At 40.7% G+C, this 18,034-nt stretch overlaps 1 protein-coding gene across 1 annotated transcript; it reads left to right on the forward strand.

The window, feature by feature from the left end:
* Positions 1–12,554: 12,554 nt before the first annotated feature.
* Positions 12,555–15,039, forward strand: LOC126832635 (chitin synthase chs-2-like; the record flags this gene model as incomplete). Its single annotated transcript, XM_050563488.2, has 3 exons — positions 12,555–12,653; positions 13,954–14,161; positions 14,831–15,039. Coding segments are annotated over 3 exons (516 nt in total), but the record flags the coding sequence as incomplete, so codon positions are not given.
* Between the last annotated feature and the right edge of the window lie 2,995 nt (positions 15,040–18,034).

The raw sequence follows: 18,034 nt of genomic DNA on the forward strand, positions 1-18,034 counted from the left end.
AATGCCGGACGCACTTTACAAAAATACTCCCTGGGAGCAATCAATCCGGCTTAACGGACGCAGTTGTTTTTGTGCGCAATACGTGCCGGATTCTATTTGAACCCTTTCTCTAAAATTGACTAAAGTATACCAGTACGTATTCACGCACGTATTTACAGATACGGATGTAGTATGAACGGACCTTTAAACTACATTGACGCAACGTATCACGTATACGATACGGATACGCAATACGGATGTGAAAAACTCCGCTTGCCAAAAGTCTCTATTGACGCGATGATATGGTTCTCTTTATAAATAGCGAGAGAGAGAGAGAGAGAGGGAGAGGGAGAGAGAGAGAGAGATGGAGTTTAACGTCCACTCGACACAATCTAGGTCATTTCGGGACTAACATATGGTTTAATTTTATTTCAATAATTCGCTTGCGCGTAAGGGTCTTTAGCAGTGGGAGGAAACCGGAGGACCCGGAGAAAACTCATGAGGTTGGACAAGCGACCCTACTCCTTGCCACGTACAACCGGGGATTCGAAACCACGCCAGTTGACCCAATGACAGGCTTTATGATACAGCGCTCACGTGCTAACCCCCCTTTATAAATAGCGGGATATGGCTATTCTGTCAACATGAACGAAACGAAGGAAATCGGAGCAGAACATCCACAAATAAAAGAAAATGACACCCGTGGGATTATTTCACAAAAACTCGGTCGCACATGGAGTATTATTCTAAACAATATGTCTGTAATAACTTGAAACTCTGGCACCAACTTGAAATAACTGTTACCTATAGTTCTTGCCAAGGCAGTAGTATGGGAGATTCCTATTTTTTTCAGCAATTCTTATTAACTATATTTCATTTGATTATTTTAGAGAGAGGAAGCGTTGGGATCTATTTGAAATTACTAGCGATGATAAGGATGCAGAATCCAGCAACGAATTTTGGAAAACCCTTAATATGGTGGTTAAAGCTGCCATGTGCTGTGTTTTGTTTGTTTTGGTTTTCGTCACGTCTGTATTAAGCAAGTTATCGTTCCTGATAATAGCACACAACATTAATACAACACTCGACGAAGTTGTCTTGGAGAAAGAAGGTCATTGCCCAGTAGACCGCAACTTCACAGAAGGCAACTTGACAGAAGGCAACTTTACGGAAGGCAACTTCACAGTAAAGTGCAACTTGACAGAAGGTGGCGAAAGATACGTATTGAAGGCGTCTAACCGGATTGTCGACATCCAGTGGGTATGGGGAATGATCACGATAATCTGCCTGCCTTATATTTTTACCATATTTAAATGTTTCAAGAACATGTGTTTTGAAAAAACCAGAAAACTGAATAAACTTTGCTTATTTATCGTAAGTAAATACTTTGAAGTTTAATATTGTCAATACTTAAATTATTTGAACTTAAGGTATTATGGGCCTTTAATCCTTAAAATAAACAGTCTAAAGGTCATACCCCTAGGGCGTGTCCATGACTTTGATCAGTGCTGCGTCCATGGTGGCAGCAACATCATGTTTTTAGAGTGCGGTCTGGGGTATTACCCCTTGACTTTCATAAAATCAGAAGCTCTAAGACAAATTTCTGCTCATTTAGATGTATACATGTATAGGATTAGAGTAGTGGTTCTCAACCTATTTTTGTCAACGGCACACCTTGGGGCATATGAAAAAAATAGTGGCACACCTGGCTAAATATATATATCAATCTGATTAAAACATAGATCCTATTTCGTTTCGTTTTCTATAGTTCAAAATTTCGTTTTACTTGTCTTCACTGCACTAGATCACACTGATCAGCAGTGAATTTTCGCTAGGCCGCTACAATCACTGATAAAGATGACATCGATGCGACTTAATGAGCCAGAAATATTAATTTTTTTCCTGCGACAAATTAAATTTAAAATTTTTTTTTTTATGTATTTGAAAAATAAATAAAAGCGTTTGACGTATTTGTAGGTAAAAATTATTTCCTATTTAGTGTAAATGGGTATTAAAATGACTAAAATGCAGCATTCTGCCCGAACCATTAAGGTCTTATGTAAACAATGCACGCGCCATTGAGCCAATGATTGACGCCGCGTGCTGTGACGGCACGTGTTAAGGCTGTCATCTTTGACAGAGATATTACTACTAGACTTGTAATTCTCTGTGAAACAGATTGGCACTAGATAGTGTAGGCCATCGAAATTATAAAAAAAGCGAAACGAAATATAGATCTGTATTTTAATCAAATGGAATATTATATGAAAAATATTTGAATTTTGCAAAATAAAAAAAAAATTAAGTGAGCCGGCATACAACCGTAGACAGAGACCAGTCATAGACACATAGAATGACTGAAACTAAATAAATAAAAACACTTATCAGTAGACACCAGTGAATACTCAGTTAGGATCACGTGTTTTTTCGCATTTTCTCAGTGTGCCGTTCAGAATTTCGCGGCACACTTAGGAAGATCTCGCGGCACACCTGTGTACCGCAGCACACTGGTTAAGGTCACTAGATGAGACAGTAGTGAGGCCAAAACGGCGGCAATGCTTCGCACGTTTGTTTGGTAGATATTATTTCGATGAATGTAGAAGAAGAAAAATGAGCACCCACCCCCCCCCCCCCCACACACACACACACATCTCTGTTAAATGTCTCACCATTTCGACGCCCTCTCCAAATGCTTAACAGAGTTTAAGTCAACTGGCGTGGTTTCGATTCCCCGGTTGTATCTGTCAAACAGTAGTATCGTCTGTCCATCCTTGTGGCTCGCAGGTTTTCTCCGGGTCCTCCGGTTTCCTCCCACTGCTAAAGATCCCTACACTTAAGCGAATTAAAATTGAAACATGTGTTATCCCAACATGACCTAGCTTGTGTCGAGTTGACGTTAAAAGCCCCCCCCCCTCTCTCTCTCTCTCTCTCTCTCTTACATAATTCATTTTTAAAATGGCGGAAGTTATACTTTATGAGATTGGAATGTGAGCATGAAAGGGACATGTTTGTCCACTTTCAGCCAATATTGGTGCTTTTTAAACAATTTTGGTGTGCTTGTGAGTTGGTGCTTGTTCTCATGAAGATCTTCGACCGGGACAAACTATGTTGATATTTGGGAAATATATTGATCGCGCATTAGTAGAGGGTGTAGGATGAGACAACTAGATTCCCACATAGACAATCAAAATCATCTAGTTTAGTATTTTCCCGATTTACCAAAACAATTAGCCATGTTAAGTCCTCATTTGAGAAGTGATATCAGATGTTCCCGAAAGAGCACCAGCCACCATCACCACTTAAAGCGACGGTTTGGTCCCGAACTTCAGCCGATGATTCTGTCTCCATGTCCCGTCTTCATTAGCCCAGTTCGGAGCAGAACAGTAGGACGTTAAACCCCATTTCATTTCTATCTCCATATATCATTGAAATGAACACATTTAGAATTACGTGCATTTGAGTCTAAAAGTCAATTGACGACTGTCTACGAGAAAGTTTGCATTTTCTCCGCTGGCTTCTTTGTATTAAGCATTAATTTTTTCGTCTGTTTTTTTTTGGTGGTAAATGGGACATATGCCCCATATTCTTTTGAACGCTTAAAATGTTTCTCACTGTAACATAGACTACCTGACTTTTTTTTATACATTTCATCGATACGTTGTGGGTATTTTTTACTTCAATATGCTTACATTCATATTTCATGTGGCATATAGCAGATCATGAATCGTACTAGTATTACAATGTTTTTCGCTGGGTTATATTTCTGATTGTTAGTTTACATTTTTGAGTGAAGTACCGCGCAGTGGACGCTTACTGCTAGCCCCGGATCCATTCACTTAATTTGATATGTACGTTTGTTTGTGATCTCTGCGCTTTGTATCTTTTCCATAGATTTATTTTGTGTAACTATGTGTGGTGCAGTCCCCCTGCACTTACTAATATATTTAAGTTCTATTACGTTTTGTTTATTTTCATTTCAGGCATTGGTTCTGGAAACAATTCATTCCGTGGGACTTGGTATATTCGTGTACATCGTCGCTCCGTTTGGTGATGCACTGTTCACTCTCACTATCGTACAGAGTGTAGCCATTGTTCCATCACTCTTCCGCTGCATTCCAAGCACCAATAAAGAACATGAAACTAAATGGAGAAGTGTACCGTTGTCCATCCTGACATCGTTAGTACACGTGGGTTTTCTAGGTGTACTGTGCTACCGGACAATGTCCTTACAATCTGGACATTTTCTATTATTCATAATTTGTTGCCCAGTATCAATTTTAATGATTTCTGTCGTTTGGTGGGAAAACTTTATCCCAAACCATGGTCGGATTACTTCCAGACAGCAGTGGAAGGCCATGAGCAACTTCGCGCTTACCAAATTAGCAGTAAGAATACGTCGGACAAAAATAGACCTTTACGTAAATATATGGAAACTTATTCTAAACGTTGCCATACCGCTTGTTATATTTGCCCCGGGTGGCTGTGCCTCGGTTCTTTATTTCACCTCCACGAAGGCTACAGAATGCTCTATACTGGGTAACCTAACTTTGGTCTATAACCCACATGAATTTTCCATCTCCTACTTACCATTAATAATGGCAGCAGTAAATTTTGCTTTGAGCGGTATTGGTTTCAAAATGGCAAAAGCCGCATGTAAGATTCGTTCCCAGATCGCTTGCTTCTCCCTGCCGCTGGTTCTGACTACACCCATAACATTTATACTTGTTTTAGTGTCTTACAAAAAGGACTTTGTAGGTGATATCTTTGGACCTGATGTGGCTTGGTTCCACTTAAATAGTGACCAAGGGTTGTTAGAATTTCTGGAAACCTATGTATTAACGCTGTGGCTACCTATCTTGCCAATAATGTTTTTGGTTTTCCTGATAACAGTTAACCATATTTGGATTCCGGGTGCAGATCGAGTTGCGCGTACTAGCATGTAAGTTTAATAAACACGACATCTTTGATTTGGGAACCAATTGATGTGTTGATTTGTTTTGCTGGATAACAATATTGAAAAATAAGCGAAACGAAATCGAGTTTAACGTTCTAGTGCTCTGCTCCTACTGAGCTAATGAAGACGGGCATACGCCATACAGTGTGCTAGGGGGGGCACTATAGACCATTCTTATATCGAATTCCAACTTACGTGCCTACATGAAAACTTGTAGATGCCTAACTTTTGCCAATGTTGCAATATCAGCGATCGTGTGTTCAGAAGTCTGCTGCTTAATTAACCAAATTTAATACAGATTAAGGATTTATTCCACCGAATTGTACACATTCTGTTAAGAATTTACCGCCATCAGTAATCGAAATATGGCAATCAGATCAGCACATCGCTTTGACCAAAATCAAAGAAGTCCGTTAAAGATGCATTATGTAAGAGATAAATCTTATATAAACTATTATTTAGAACTTTTTTTTTACAGAGCAAGCCTATAATTAAAAACTTATAAACCACCGGATGGCTGAGATTTAAAAGGATTAAAACACCCGCGAGATTTAAAAATTTAACGATACAATGGACAATCGAGACTTAGCCTCGATTGTCAAGTATCGTTGCTACGATAATGAACACTCTACTCTTAATCTTTAAAATATTCATTCTTCATTATCTTTTTTTGAACTATTATAGCAAGAATGGCCAGCTTTTCATCTGAATCTTGCATAAGGCAACTTTAACATTTCTGTTCTATTATCTTACAGTCAGGGGTTTGGTGGCCATTAATTTTATACGAAGAACATCGTGCCTTTGGCACCAAACCAAATTTTTTTATCCTTAGGTATTTACGAGGTTCCCGCCAAGAAATTTTGGGCTGTGAGGAACACGGTTAACGCCTACCTCACAACCCCCCGTACGTGTTTGAGAGCTCGCAGACCACCGCAAGAAACCGGGTGAAAATATTGTATGTGCAGAACCGAAAGTCTCTACGGCCAGCCTGCGTTGTTTTACGGTGCCAAACACACGCAAGTGACGCGTAAGTCTCGTGCACTGGTTTAACCAAATTTCCCCCGTAGACTACCCGTAGTACATAAGGAGAGGTGATCAAGAATTGTCATTGACATCGCTGAAGTACATGTAATGCATACCTTACAAAGGTTCTAAATTGAGATTCTTAAAGGGACATTATGGGAAATTAGATAACGAGCTGGCAGTTCTCACTATAATAGTTAAAAACTAGATAATGTTATGGAATTTGCTGAAAATTTCAGTCAAATTGATCCACTCTGAACCGAGACATTAGCTTTTAAATAAATAAAGTCGGTACGATAAAATAAAAACATAGTCTCAATTATCCATTTTTGGATTCAATCATCAATGAGCGTTGAGCAGCAGATCGGATTCAAATCCAGTATATATCGCAGGCTAGCGATGAGATCGAGAATGGATTATGGTCTGGATAAGTTAATTAAAGATACATTATTGGAGATTCGAGAACGAGTTGGCAGTTCTCACTATAATAATTAAAAACTAGATAGCGTAAAGGCAATTTGCTGAAAATTTCATTCAAATTGATCCACTATGACCCGAGAAGTCAGCGAATAAAATTTCTGCGTAGCCTCGGTCATCATTACTAAAGTCAGTACGTTAAACAGCATAGTCTCGATTATCCATTTAATCGTTTAATCGAGAAGGAAAGTTATGCAGTAAATTGGATCACAATCCACTTACGATCGCAGGCTAGCGATGCCATCTAGAGTTGATTATGGTCTGCATAAGTTAATTAATGTCTAATTAATAATTTAGATAACATTTCAGGCCTAAAGAAAGACCTGCAATAGACAGATTTAGCTCTTGCATAATGTATGTTTAATGTCTAATTAATAATTTAGAAACAAATTCAGGCCTAAAGAAAGACCTGCAATGGGCAGATTTAGCTCTTGCATAATGTATGTTTAAGTTTATTTGTTAATTGTTATTGTTGTATAACTTCGAGAATGTCATTTTGGCCATTTGAGAGGGGTTCCAAATAAACCCGTGAAGTGTTCACTATCAATCTGATTAAAACACAGGTCTATATTTCGTTTCGTTTCTTTATAATTTTGATGGTTTCTACTACATGAAGATCTGACCGGTTGTATGGAGGGTCGCGTCAGAGGTCATACGAACGGCGACTTTTGACCTTATGACGTTAGACATTTGATTAACCTATCAGCGTTTATGTTTCTATTGGGTTACCCTTGCAGTTCTATGCAACTCACACCGTTTCATAGGCTAATCCGTCACATCAATAGGAACGCGGGTTATAACAACTCTTCCGGATGCTACAAGTAAAACGAAAATTTGAATTATACAAACGAAACGAAATCGGATCTGTGTTTTAATCAGATTGCGCCAATACTTGGCGGCGATGTCACTTCAGAGAAAGCGGACGTTAAGTGTGGTTTAATGGTCGAGAGCGAGACATTGAGTAATATATTGAAACAACACGAGTGACTTGTTTCAATATATTACGCAATGTCTTAAGCTCGAGACCATTAAACAACTTAAAATACAGACACTTGCACGTGCTTTGCAATGAAATAATATACGCCTGGCACATTGCCCGTACCATTATTTGAAATAATGGTACGCCAACATCAACGGATTGCGTCACATCTGTATTTTAAATAAAGCTATTTCACACAAACACGCACACTCATTCACTCACGCTGCGTTCGATTCGTGTCGCCTTTATGGTCAATACGACTTGGAAACATTGCTCAAAACATGCTCCGGGTCATACCTTCTTCGTTTAAAGTCAAAATAACTCTATTTGCGTTAACGTTACATGAATCGAAGTCAGGGGGATGTCTCTAAAGTTGATTATTCTAACTTTCTTCACCTTTTATCGTTTCAGGCTGTTCTCAAAACCATTATATTGCGGGGTATTCTTTGATCAATCTTTACTTCTACACAGAAGGACAGACGATAATTTCTTCAGAAGAATTGAAGCCGAGGTAATTTTGAAATGAAATGCGGTTTAACGGCCTACTTTTCTGCAGCGACTGGGCGAACGAAGACGGACATTCAGTGTGCAAAGAGGGATATTTTGTCCCGACGGCGGCACAGTGGTTTGTGTTTCCATCCTTGTCAGACCCTCCGTCCTGCACCACGGATAAGGTTAAACCACGCCCGGAAAATCCCGCGCAACTTTCTCGGCCAACACAGGGAGTGGACAGTGGACACGCGACCTGCTTAGTAAGTCTATGTCTTAAGTCTGGCTCACAACCCGTCGTACGTGCTACTAGCTCACAACCCGCCGTACGTGCTACTAGCTCACAACCCGCCGTACGTGCTACTAGCCCACAACCCACCGTACGCCCTACTCGCAAACAACCCGCCGTACGTGCTACTAGCTCACAACCTGCCGTACGTGCTACTAGCCCACAACCCGCAGATACAAAATTTTCACCGGGTTTCGTGCGGCTGATCTGTGAGCTACCAAACCCTACGACCCGTGCATGTCATAACACGTACGGCGGGGTGTGAGCTATAGGCTTTACTCGCTGTGCCTCCACAGCTCCCCGGACAGGGGACTCAGCGGGCTTGTTTTAAGTATACTAGCAGATACTAGCAGAGTAATGAATTGATTATGAGTTTCTAAATTTATTCTAACAGGATAAGTTGAACAAGATTCTACAGGAGAAAGGGTATTATGATACGCAGGAAGATATTGAACAGCACAAAATGTCTTTGAGAAAATCAGGAATGGTGCCATTAATTTATGCTTGTGCCACCCTGTGGCGGGAAAATGCAAAGGAAATGACTCAACTTTTTAAATCTATCTTACGGTAAATTAGAATATTTGTACGTGTTTACACCCATTAATAATTCCTTTTCTGCAACGACTGGGCTAATGGAGGCGCCATGTAGTGTGCTGTTAGGGATAATTTACGTTGACAGCGGCGCTAACAGCCTACTTTTATTTCGAATTCCAGTGTTCAATGTGTACGCAGGACCTCGGATTTTCGTTCCATCCGAATGACTACGAGCTGTTCCTTGCTAGACCGTCCGTTCTGAAACACCGACAAGGGAAACCACTCTGGAACTTTGTCGGTCAACTCCGGATGAGAACCCGGGACTTTCTGGTTACAGAGCCAGCTTCTTACTCACTGAACCACCGCGACACCCTAATTCTGTGTTTGTCTTGTGAAGAGTCGATAAGTCAGTTATTTTTTAAGGTAGCACCCCTTTCGTTCGCAAATCTCAGAATTATCTCCTTTGCGTTCAGACTTTCCTATCATAGCGATATAGCAAGGCCGGTATAAATACTGCCTAAACGTCATCTGAACATTTAGCCTTTAAAAGGCCTAATGATCGTATCCCAATCCCAAAGCAACGAGTGTTTGCACTCGGCAAACCTCGGAAGATTCCGTTAATCTACATCTAGATCGGATGTATGACGGTAACTGATATGTACCTTCGCCTATACAATTGCGATGCGACACCGGTTTACTTAGTAGGAACACTTGCTTCTTTTAAAAAAAAGTTATCAAAATTGCGTCGTTCGAAGCATGTGTAGAATTTACAGTGCAAAGTTGTCCTTGTTTAAAGAAAATCGAATAAACTTGAAAGATAAACAGCTTCAGACTTTGAAATATTTGTATGATAAAACATTCTTCAAAGGCGTCGTCATGGGCGACGCCGTTGGTAATCTGGGAACTTGAAAATAGTTCAATGGCGGACTTCGTCATTCAGCCGAGGCTAGATGTAGGGTACTGGAATCTGCTGAGGTTTGCCGAGTGCGAGTGTTTGGTCCAGGGCACCGAATCACGATTTGCAAGACATAAACTAACCCAGAACACGAACATTCATAATAACATTATTGTCGTTTCGAGGCTTCATTATGTTGGTTTTCGTCTTTTTCAGATTTTAATAACAAAATTCTTTAAGGTCAATTTCTTCAATTATTCTAGCAAACATCCTTTTATTCCTTTCAGAATGGACTTCGACCAATTCCAGAAGGCCATGCACCAAACCATGTCTGGCGAGGTTGATAAAGACATGTACGAATTTGAAGGTAAATCAACATTGTAGTCAGAGCAATGCAATCAGGGAGCCGCGGTGGCTTAGTGAGTAGGAAGCTTGCTCGTTAGCCTGGGGGTCTAGGGTTCGCTGTATTTAGCTGCGTGTTCGATAGCTTTATAAAAACTATAAGGAATGGGTTTAGTCGCCAGACGACTTGATATCTGGACATTGTATAGATTGGGCGTGATAATAATAATAATAATAATAATAATAAGGTTTATATAGGCCCTTTTCCATGTTGACACATATTCATAAATGATGAGTATGGTTCTACTAGTAAAACTGTCGAAACAGGACATTCTTTAATGTGAATTTAAATGGATTAAAGTCTGTTGATTCTTGATCTGATGTGGAAGTTCATTCCATAATCAAGGACCTGCTGAAATGAATGGAAAAGACAATGCCATGGTCATCGGGTATATGTGGCAACATAGGTCAGGTCATTCAGTATTTGTCTACCGCCATTCGCTCGGTCCTAATAACAGAAGATGATCAGTTTCTTAAATGTAGGATTTATTTATATCGGGAACATAAACATACAAACACAGGAACATAAATCAAACAGGAACTAAACTACACCAGAAATATAATCGATAACATTGATAGAGTACATTAAGATAATCATGCCACCCTTCTGCCTCGGCAGCTACTGAACTCGGATTTAAACAGACAATGACACTAACAAAGTGTTACAAAGAAACGATCTGATTAAAATACAGATCTGTATTTCGTTTCGGTTTTTTTATTTTTATACTTCCCATGGCCTACACTACACGAATACTGTCCAGTTGTACTGTGAGGTCGCGTAAGGGGTCATACGAGCGGCTTTTGACCCTATGGCGTCAGTCATTGATTGATCAATCAGCGTTATGTCTCTAGCTGGTTAACCACAGTTCCGTGTAATTCGCACCAAGAACTCGCCGTAACAGACCGTTTCATTGGCTTATTCCTCACATCAGCTAGAACGCCTGTTATTTAACAACTCTTCCATGTCCTAGTGTTGTGGAGACAAGTAAAACGAAATTTTGAACTATAAAAAACGAAACGAAATATGACCTGTGTTTTAATCAGACTGACAAAGAAAAGGTATCGTGGTAATTATTTGAATCCTTCTTTTTCGTTTTGCAGCTCACATATTCTTTGATGATGCCTTTGTTGTTGATGATAAGACAGGGGAGTATAAAGTGAATAGTTATGTTAAACAGATGATACGTACATTACAGATAGCTATCAGGTATGATTGACAGTAACGTCCTATTGCTCTGCTCCGACTGGGCTAATGAAGACGGACCTACGCCATACAGTGTGCTATGACAAAAATGTTACCCGGACAGCGGTACTACGGCCTACTCTTATATCGAATTCCAAATATAATTTCTTGTATTGTGAAATCGGGAAAAGCATTATTGTTTGTCTCAATCCGTCAATGTTATTTGCTTCTTGATCTGAAGTTCACGCTATAATAGTTTAAAAATAGATAATAAGAAGCGAATATATTGAAACTTTTCACTGTTTGAAGAATAGCGTAGTTTCGATTTTCAGATAGAAATTGGAATGAGACCTGTTATTTGATAATCTCGCTTACGAACATGGAATTACCGGACTTTATAATTAGTCATGGCTTAATGTAATTCTTGAAATATTGTCCACGTTACAGGTGCCTGTGGGTAAGACGCTGGCACGCTAGTCTGTAAGTCGCGTGTTCGATCCCTGCATTGACCGAAAAGTTCATCAGGATTTTCCGACTTGGTTTCCCTATGTCAGGGGTGCAGGAGCAAGAGGAAGGGCCTAACAAGGACAGTTGTCTAGTCGTTCGAATGGGACGAAAAACCGATGGGGGTTTAACGTCCTATTGTTCTGCTCCTATACTGGGCTAATGAAAACGGGCATACGCCATACAGTGTGCTCTGAGGGAAATTTTGCCCGGGCAGCGGCACTACGGCCTACTCTTATATCGAATTCCAACTGCCAGGGGATATTTTACGCGCATTCCAATATATACACTTGACCTCGGTTTTTGACATTTCATTTCATTTCATTTCATTTCATTTCATTTCATTTCATTTACCCACCACTGACATTATTAGCAAGGTAGTATTGTTATATTGGACGCATGCTAACGTAATATAATCTCAATCGTGATGGCGGCGGGGGGGTGGGGGGGTGGATGGCTGAATGGTTAGCGTGCGCGCGCTGTATCATAAAGTCTGTCATTAAGTCGACTGGTGTGGTTTCGAATCCCCGGTTGTACGTGGCAAGGAGTAGGGTCGCCTTTCCAACCTCGTGGGTTTTCTCCGGGTCCTCCGGTTTCCTCCCACTGCTAAAGACCCCTACGCGCAAGCGAATTATGTAAATAAAATTAAACCATATGTTAGTCCCGAAATGACCTGGTTTGTGTCGAGTGGACGTTAAACCCCATTTCTCTCTCTCTCGCTCTCTCTCCATCGTGATACAATAGTTCAATAAACCGGTAAATTATTTTTGATTTAATTTCTTTTTTTTCAGTTCTGTACACCGCAACAAAATTTATGTAGATCCACCCACGAATTACAAGACCCCATACGGAGGGAGACTAGAATGGACTCTTCCGGGAGATAACAAGTTGATTGTCCATCTTAAAGATAAAAAGTTAATAAGGATTAAAAAACGATGGAGTCAGGTTGGTTTATATACCGTTCGGACACGGATATTACTCGTTTATCTTTTTTATATGAAAGGAGTGTATGCTCTCCCTTCACAGCCATTACCTTTTAGAAAATGAAATGAAATGAAATGGGGTTTAACGTCCTACTGTTCTGCTCCTAACCTGGGCTAATGAAGACGGGCATACGCCATACAGTGTGCTATGAGGGAAATTTTGCCCGGGCAGCGGCACTACGGCCTACTCTTATATCGAATTCTAACTGCCAAGGGATCTTTTACGTGCACGCCAATGTGTACACGGGACCTCGGTTTTTCGTCCCATCCGAACGACTAGACAGCTTTCCTTGTCAGCCCCTCCGTCCTGCATCACTGACAAGGGAGAACCACGCCGGAAAATCTGGATGAACTTTCTCGGCCAATGCAGGGATCGAACACCCGACCTCCAGGCTAGCGAGCTAGCGTCTTACCCACTTAGCCACGTGATCCCCATTACCTTTTAGATGACAGGACTATAAATATCGGGCCTACCCATCAGTCTATCTGACTTACTGACCATTCCTTCACAGTTATTACTGTTTTAGACGAAAGGAATATACACCATTCCTTCACAGTTATTACTGTTTTAGACGAAAGGAATATACACCATTCCTTCACAGTTATTACTGTTTTAGACGAAAGGAATATACACCATGCCTTCACAGTTATTACTGTTTTAGACGAAAGGAATATACACCATTCCTTCACAGTTATTACTGTTTTAGACGAAAGGAATATACACCATTCCTTCACAGTTATTACTGTTTTAGACGAAAGGAATATACACCATTCCTTCACAGTTATTACTGTTTTAGACGAAAGGAATATACACCATTCCTTCACAGTTATTACTGTTTTAGACGAAAGGAATATACATTATCTTGGATTTGTACGCGACAAGAAGTAGGGTAGCGCCTATCTAACATTGTTAGTTTGTTTTTTTCAGCATTTTCATTTCACTGTTCTCCGGTTGGCTCCCGATAGAGAGCGAGAGAGAGAGAGAGAGAGAGAGAGAGAGAGAGAGAGAGAGAGAGAGAGATGGGTGTAACGTCCACTCGACACAAACTAGGTCATTTCGGGACTAACAAATGTTTCAATTTTATTTCAATGATTTGCATGCGCGTAGGGGTCAGTGGGAGCAAACCGGGTTGAACGGGCGACCCTACTCCTTGTTACGTACAACCGGGTAATCGAAACCACGCCAGTTGACTCAATGATACTGCGCGCACCTGCTAACCATTCGGCCATCCAACCCCCTTATTTTAAATGATCTTTTTTAGGTAATGTATATGTATTATCTACTATCATTTCGTTTGATGTGTGATGAAGAGGTTCGGAGGAAATCAAAGGCAGCAGAGAATACCTACATATTAGCTCTAGACGGTGATGTCGACTTCTATCCTTCTGCTGTTCAACTATTGGTCGATAGAATGCGCAAAAACGTTAACCTTGGTGCTGCCGCTGGTAGAATTCATCCGATAGGATCCGGTATGTTGGAGTTATACTTTCTACTTTCTCGATCTTTTCTCTGGGTCGACGCCATAATTTTATAAACACTATTTTTATTTGGGTCGACGCCATTCAAAAACGAAAGCCTAATGCTCCGCCAATTCAATAACGATCGACACGTAACTTAGCACGTTTGTTCCTTAGACAATTGCGCATCGATTGACGGACCTTGATTCGATGCAATGACGTCATGCTCGATTCCTGGTCCTTGTTGATAAAAACATGGACAAAGTTTCGTTTTGGTTGAATATTTTCCGCTCTGGATCGAAAATTTAAAAAACGAAATTTAGATGTATATTTAAGTAAGCGATTCGTGCACTGGCTCAGTGAGCAAGACAGTGGTTCGCTAACCAGTAGGTCTTCGGTTAGCTGCCGGGGTTGGTCGAGAATTCCCCAGGATTTTCCATCGTGGTTTACCCTTGTCAGTGGTGCCTGACAAGAACTGTGTACAGTTGTTCGAATGGGGCAAAAACCGAGGTATCGTGTACATATTGTTTTGTACGCAAACTCTTGAGAGTTGGAATTCTAAAAAAGAGTATGTCGTAGCGCCGCTGTTCCGGCAAAATTCCCCCTAGTCATTAGCCTAGTCGGTGCAGATGACTAAAACGCTAAACGCCATTTCATGACATTTTATTTCTTTGCTTGCAGGTCCACTGGTATGGTATCAGCAATTTGAATATTCAGTTAGTCATTGGCTACAGAAAGCAACTGAACATACGATTGGATGTGTCTTTTGTAGTCCAGGTTGTTTTAGTCTTTTCCGTGGATCAGCGTTGATGCGTGATGACGTCATTAAGAAATATGCCTCGGTGGCCACAGAAGCTAGACACAAAATACAGTTCGACATGGGTAAATAGTTCTACATTAATGTTACAGATGTCTCCAAAATAAAGATGGCGGTGTGGTTTCGATCCCCTCGCGTGTACGTGACAAGGAGTGGGGTCGCCTGTCCATCTTCGTGGATTTTCCCCGGGTACTTCGGTTTCCTCTCACTGCTAGAGATCTTTATGCGCATGCGGATTATTGAAATATACTTTAACCATATGTTAGTCTCGAAATGACCTAGTTTGTATCGATTGGACATTAAACGCCATTTCTGTCTCTCTCATATAAAGATGATCTAAGTATTCGAATGATTTTTAAGACATTTCTAAAATCCTTTGTTTGCTCTTCCATCGTGAGTCTTAACCGCGAGCGATATCACCGAGAAGACACCCGATTAGATTTTATTACATACTTCGAGAAGGTATTTGGAGAAGAAGAGCTTCCGTTCAAACACAAGAATAAATTAAACATTTTGTTTGTGAACACGACTGACAGTAGATTTTGAAAAATAAAATGAACAAATTTGACCAAAAACGTCGCAATGTTTCTATGGAAGACCAAACAGTTCTTTATTCAGTGTTCTTAATTCTTAGTTCTTTGTCAAGTGTGTAACAGCAAGAACCTCCAGCTCTTTTATCTAAATCTTTCATCTTTGTTCTATGACCTTTGTGTTTATCATTCATCTATCTAAGTTTATTTCTAATAAATACGTAGCGGTGGCTCAGTGAATAAGGCGCTGGTTTCATAATCTTGGGGTCCCGGTTTTGTCACGTTGTCGACGTTCCCTGGAATTTTCCGGCATGTTTTCCCTTTGTCGGTGAGGCAAGACGTGGGGTTCGGGCGAAAACCGAGGTCCCGTGTACACACTGGCATTCTTCACACTTCGAGAATAGGTCTCTTCCCTAAATTGCCGCCATATCCAAAAATTAGTATACTGTTCTGTAATGTGGTTCGACTCTGTCATACGCACAAAGACTACATAAACTTTTGCAATTTTATTAAATGGAAGCAGAATAAATACCTAACAAATTTCTCGAAGTATGCTTGGTGTTTTTGACTTAAATCGTTAATTTAGGACTTAAAATGTCGGTCAACTAGCTTAGTGTCTGTTATTAAGCGGGGCTAACTGTAGACAGAACAGCCTAAGTTTAGAATGCTCCTCAGTAAGTGAACTCGGTCTTCTCAAATCCATGTCCAGACCATCGCTTATATTTAACTTTTTAAGTAGTGGTGGATGTAGAATAAGATGTCCACACTCATATATAGCTACATGTAAATCTATTTGTTAAGGCCAGATCAATTTTTGTCAAGGTCACCGAGTTGTAAATAAGGTTAGTGCACGTGATTGTTGGCGAGATTGTAGGTTAGGGCTAGCACTGGGGCTAGATCTAGGGATAGGGTTGGTATTAGCGTTAGCCCTGATTACATCTCGTAACCTATGACGAAAAATTAAGCTGGCCTTATCATTTAGCACTAACCCTCATATATATCATTTGCTTAGCCTTCTGGAACATCTTGTACCACTTCTATTTCAGGAGAAGACCGATGGTTGTGCACACTTCTACTTAAAGCTGGTATGCGAGTTGAGTACTGTGCTGCAGCTGATGCTTACACGTTCTGTCCAGAAACTTTCAACGAATTTTACAAACAACGGCGTAGATGGACGCCGTCAACCATGGCGAATATTCTGGATATTTTAAGCTCCTGGAAGGAACTTTGCCGGACAAATGATGACATATCATGTATTTACATGTTTTACCAAGCCGCCCTTTTTGTGTCTTCTGTATTAACTCCCGGGACCATCTTTCTCCTGATACTAGGAGCATTTAACACAGCTTACCCCGATATATCTCTTCATGTTGCCCTCATCTTCAACCTACTCCCAGTTGTTATATTCATCATCATGTGCTACACGGCTAGCGAAGATGTTCAGGTAGGTCTTATACAGATATATTCATCACCATGTGCCACACGGCTTGCGAAGATGTTCATCTAGATCTTACAAATATGAAAAGGGATTTAACTTCCAACTTTCTGCACCGACAGGGATAATGAAGCCGCGCATACGTCATGATACAGTGTGCTATAAGGAACATTTTGCCCGTACAGCGGCAATACGGCCTACTTTTTTTTCGAATTACAATTGCCAAGGATTCTTGTCAGGCCCTCCGTCCTGCATCCATAATAATGGGAAACCACGTTTGGGTCTACAGAGATTTTTGTTTAGTTGTTAAACCAGTTTGTGCGGGCTTAATGCCGTCGGTATAATTGTAAATTTTCTGAACGCCAATTGAGGGAAATGACATGACACGAAATGGGGTATAACGTCCTACTTTTTGGATCTGCCCGGGCTATTGAAGACGGTGATTGGGGTGCCCCTTGCAAAGTACAGACTTGTGGATGTTGAATCTAGAAATGGTTGAATTCCGTTCAATATTTACAAAGAGGTGATGACTTGTAAGCATCTGTGAACTTTCGGCATCCTCAAATCACGGTTATAAACAAAAGGAATAGGGTCAAAACAAGCAAGCGCCACCAAAATGTATTGCTAAAATCATCATTTGATTGTTCTCTTTTATAGATATTTTGATATCGTGAGCTTAATTTAATGTTAAATAATTAAAATTTAGCGTGGATTAATCCCTGGATTAATGATTTCAGGGGTGGTTGGGTAGGGAGTTAACGAGTGCGTGGCACAGATTCTCCGTTTTAAGGAATAGGTCACCTCGTGGGTTTTCTCCGCAAGTGTATTGTTGAAATGGGGGGGGGGGGGTGGATGGCCTAATGGTTAGCACTTGCGCGCTGAATCATAAGAACTGTCATTGAGTCCACTGGTGCGGTTTTGATTCCCCGTTTGTACGTCGCCTGTCCAACCTCGTGGGTTTTCTCCGGGTTCTCCGGTTTACCTCCCACTGATAAAGACCCCTACGCACAAGTGAATTATTAAAATAAATTGAACCATGTTAGTGCCAAAATGACCTAGTTTGTGTTGAGTGGACGTTAAACCCCAGCCCCCCCCCCCCCATA

The sequence above is a fragment of the Patella vulgata genome, chromosome 9 (assembly GCF_932274485.2).
Source record: "Patella vulgata chromosome 9, xgPatVulg1.2, whole genome shotgun sequence".
NCBI classification, from domain to species: Eukaryota; Metazoa; Mollusca; class Gastropoda; family Patellidae; genus Patella; species Patella vulgata.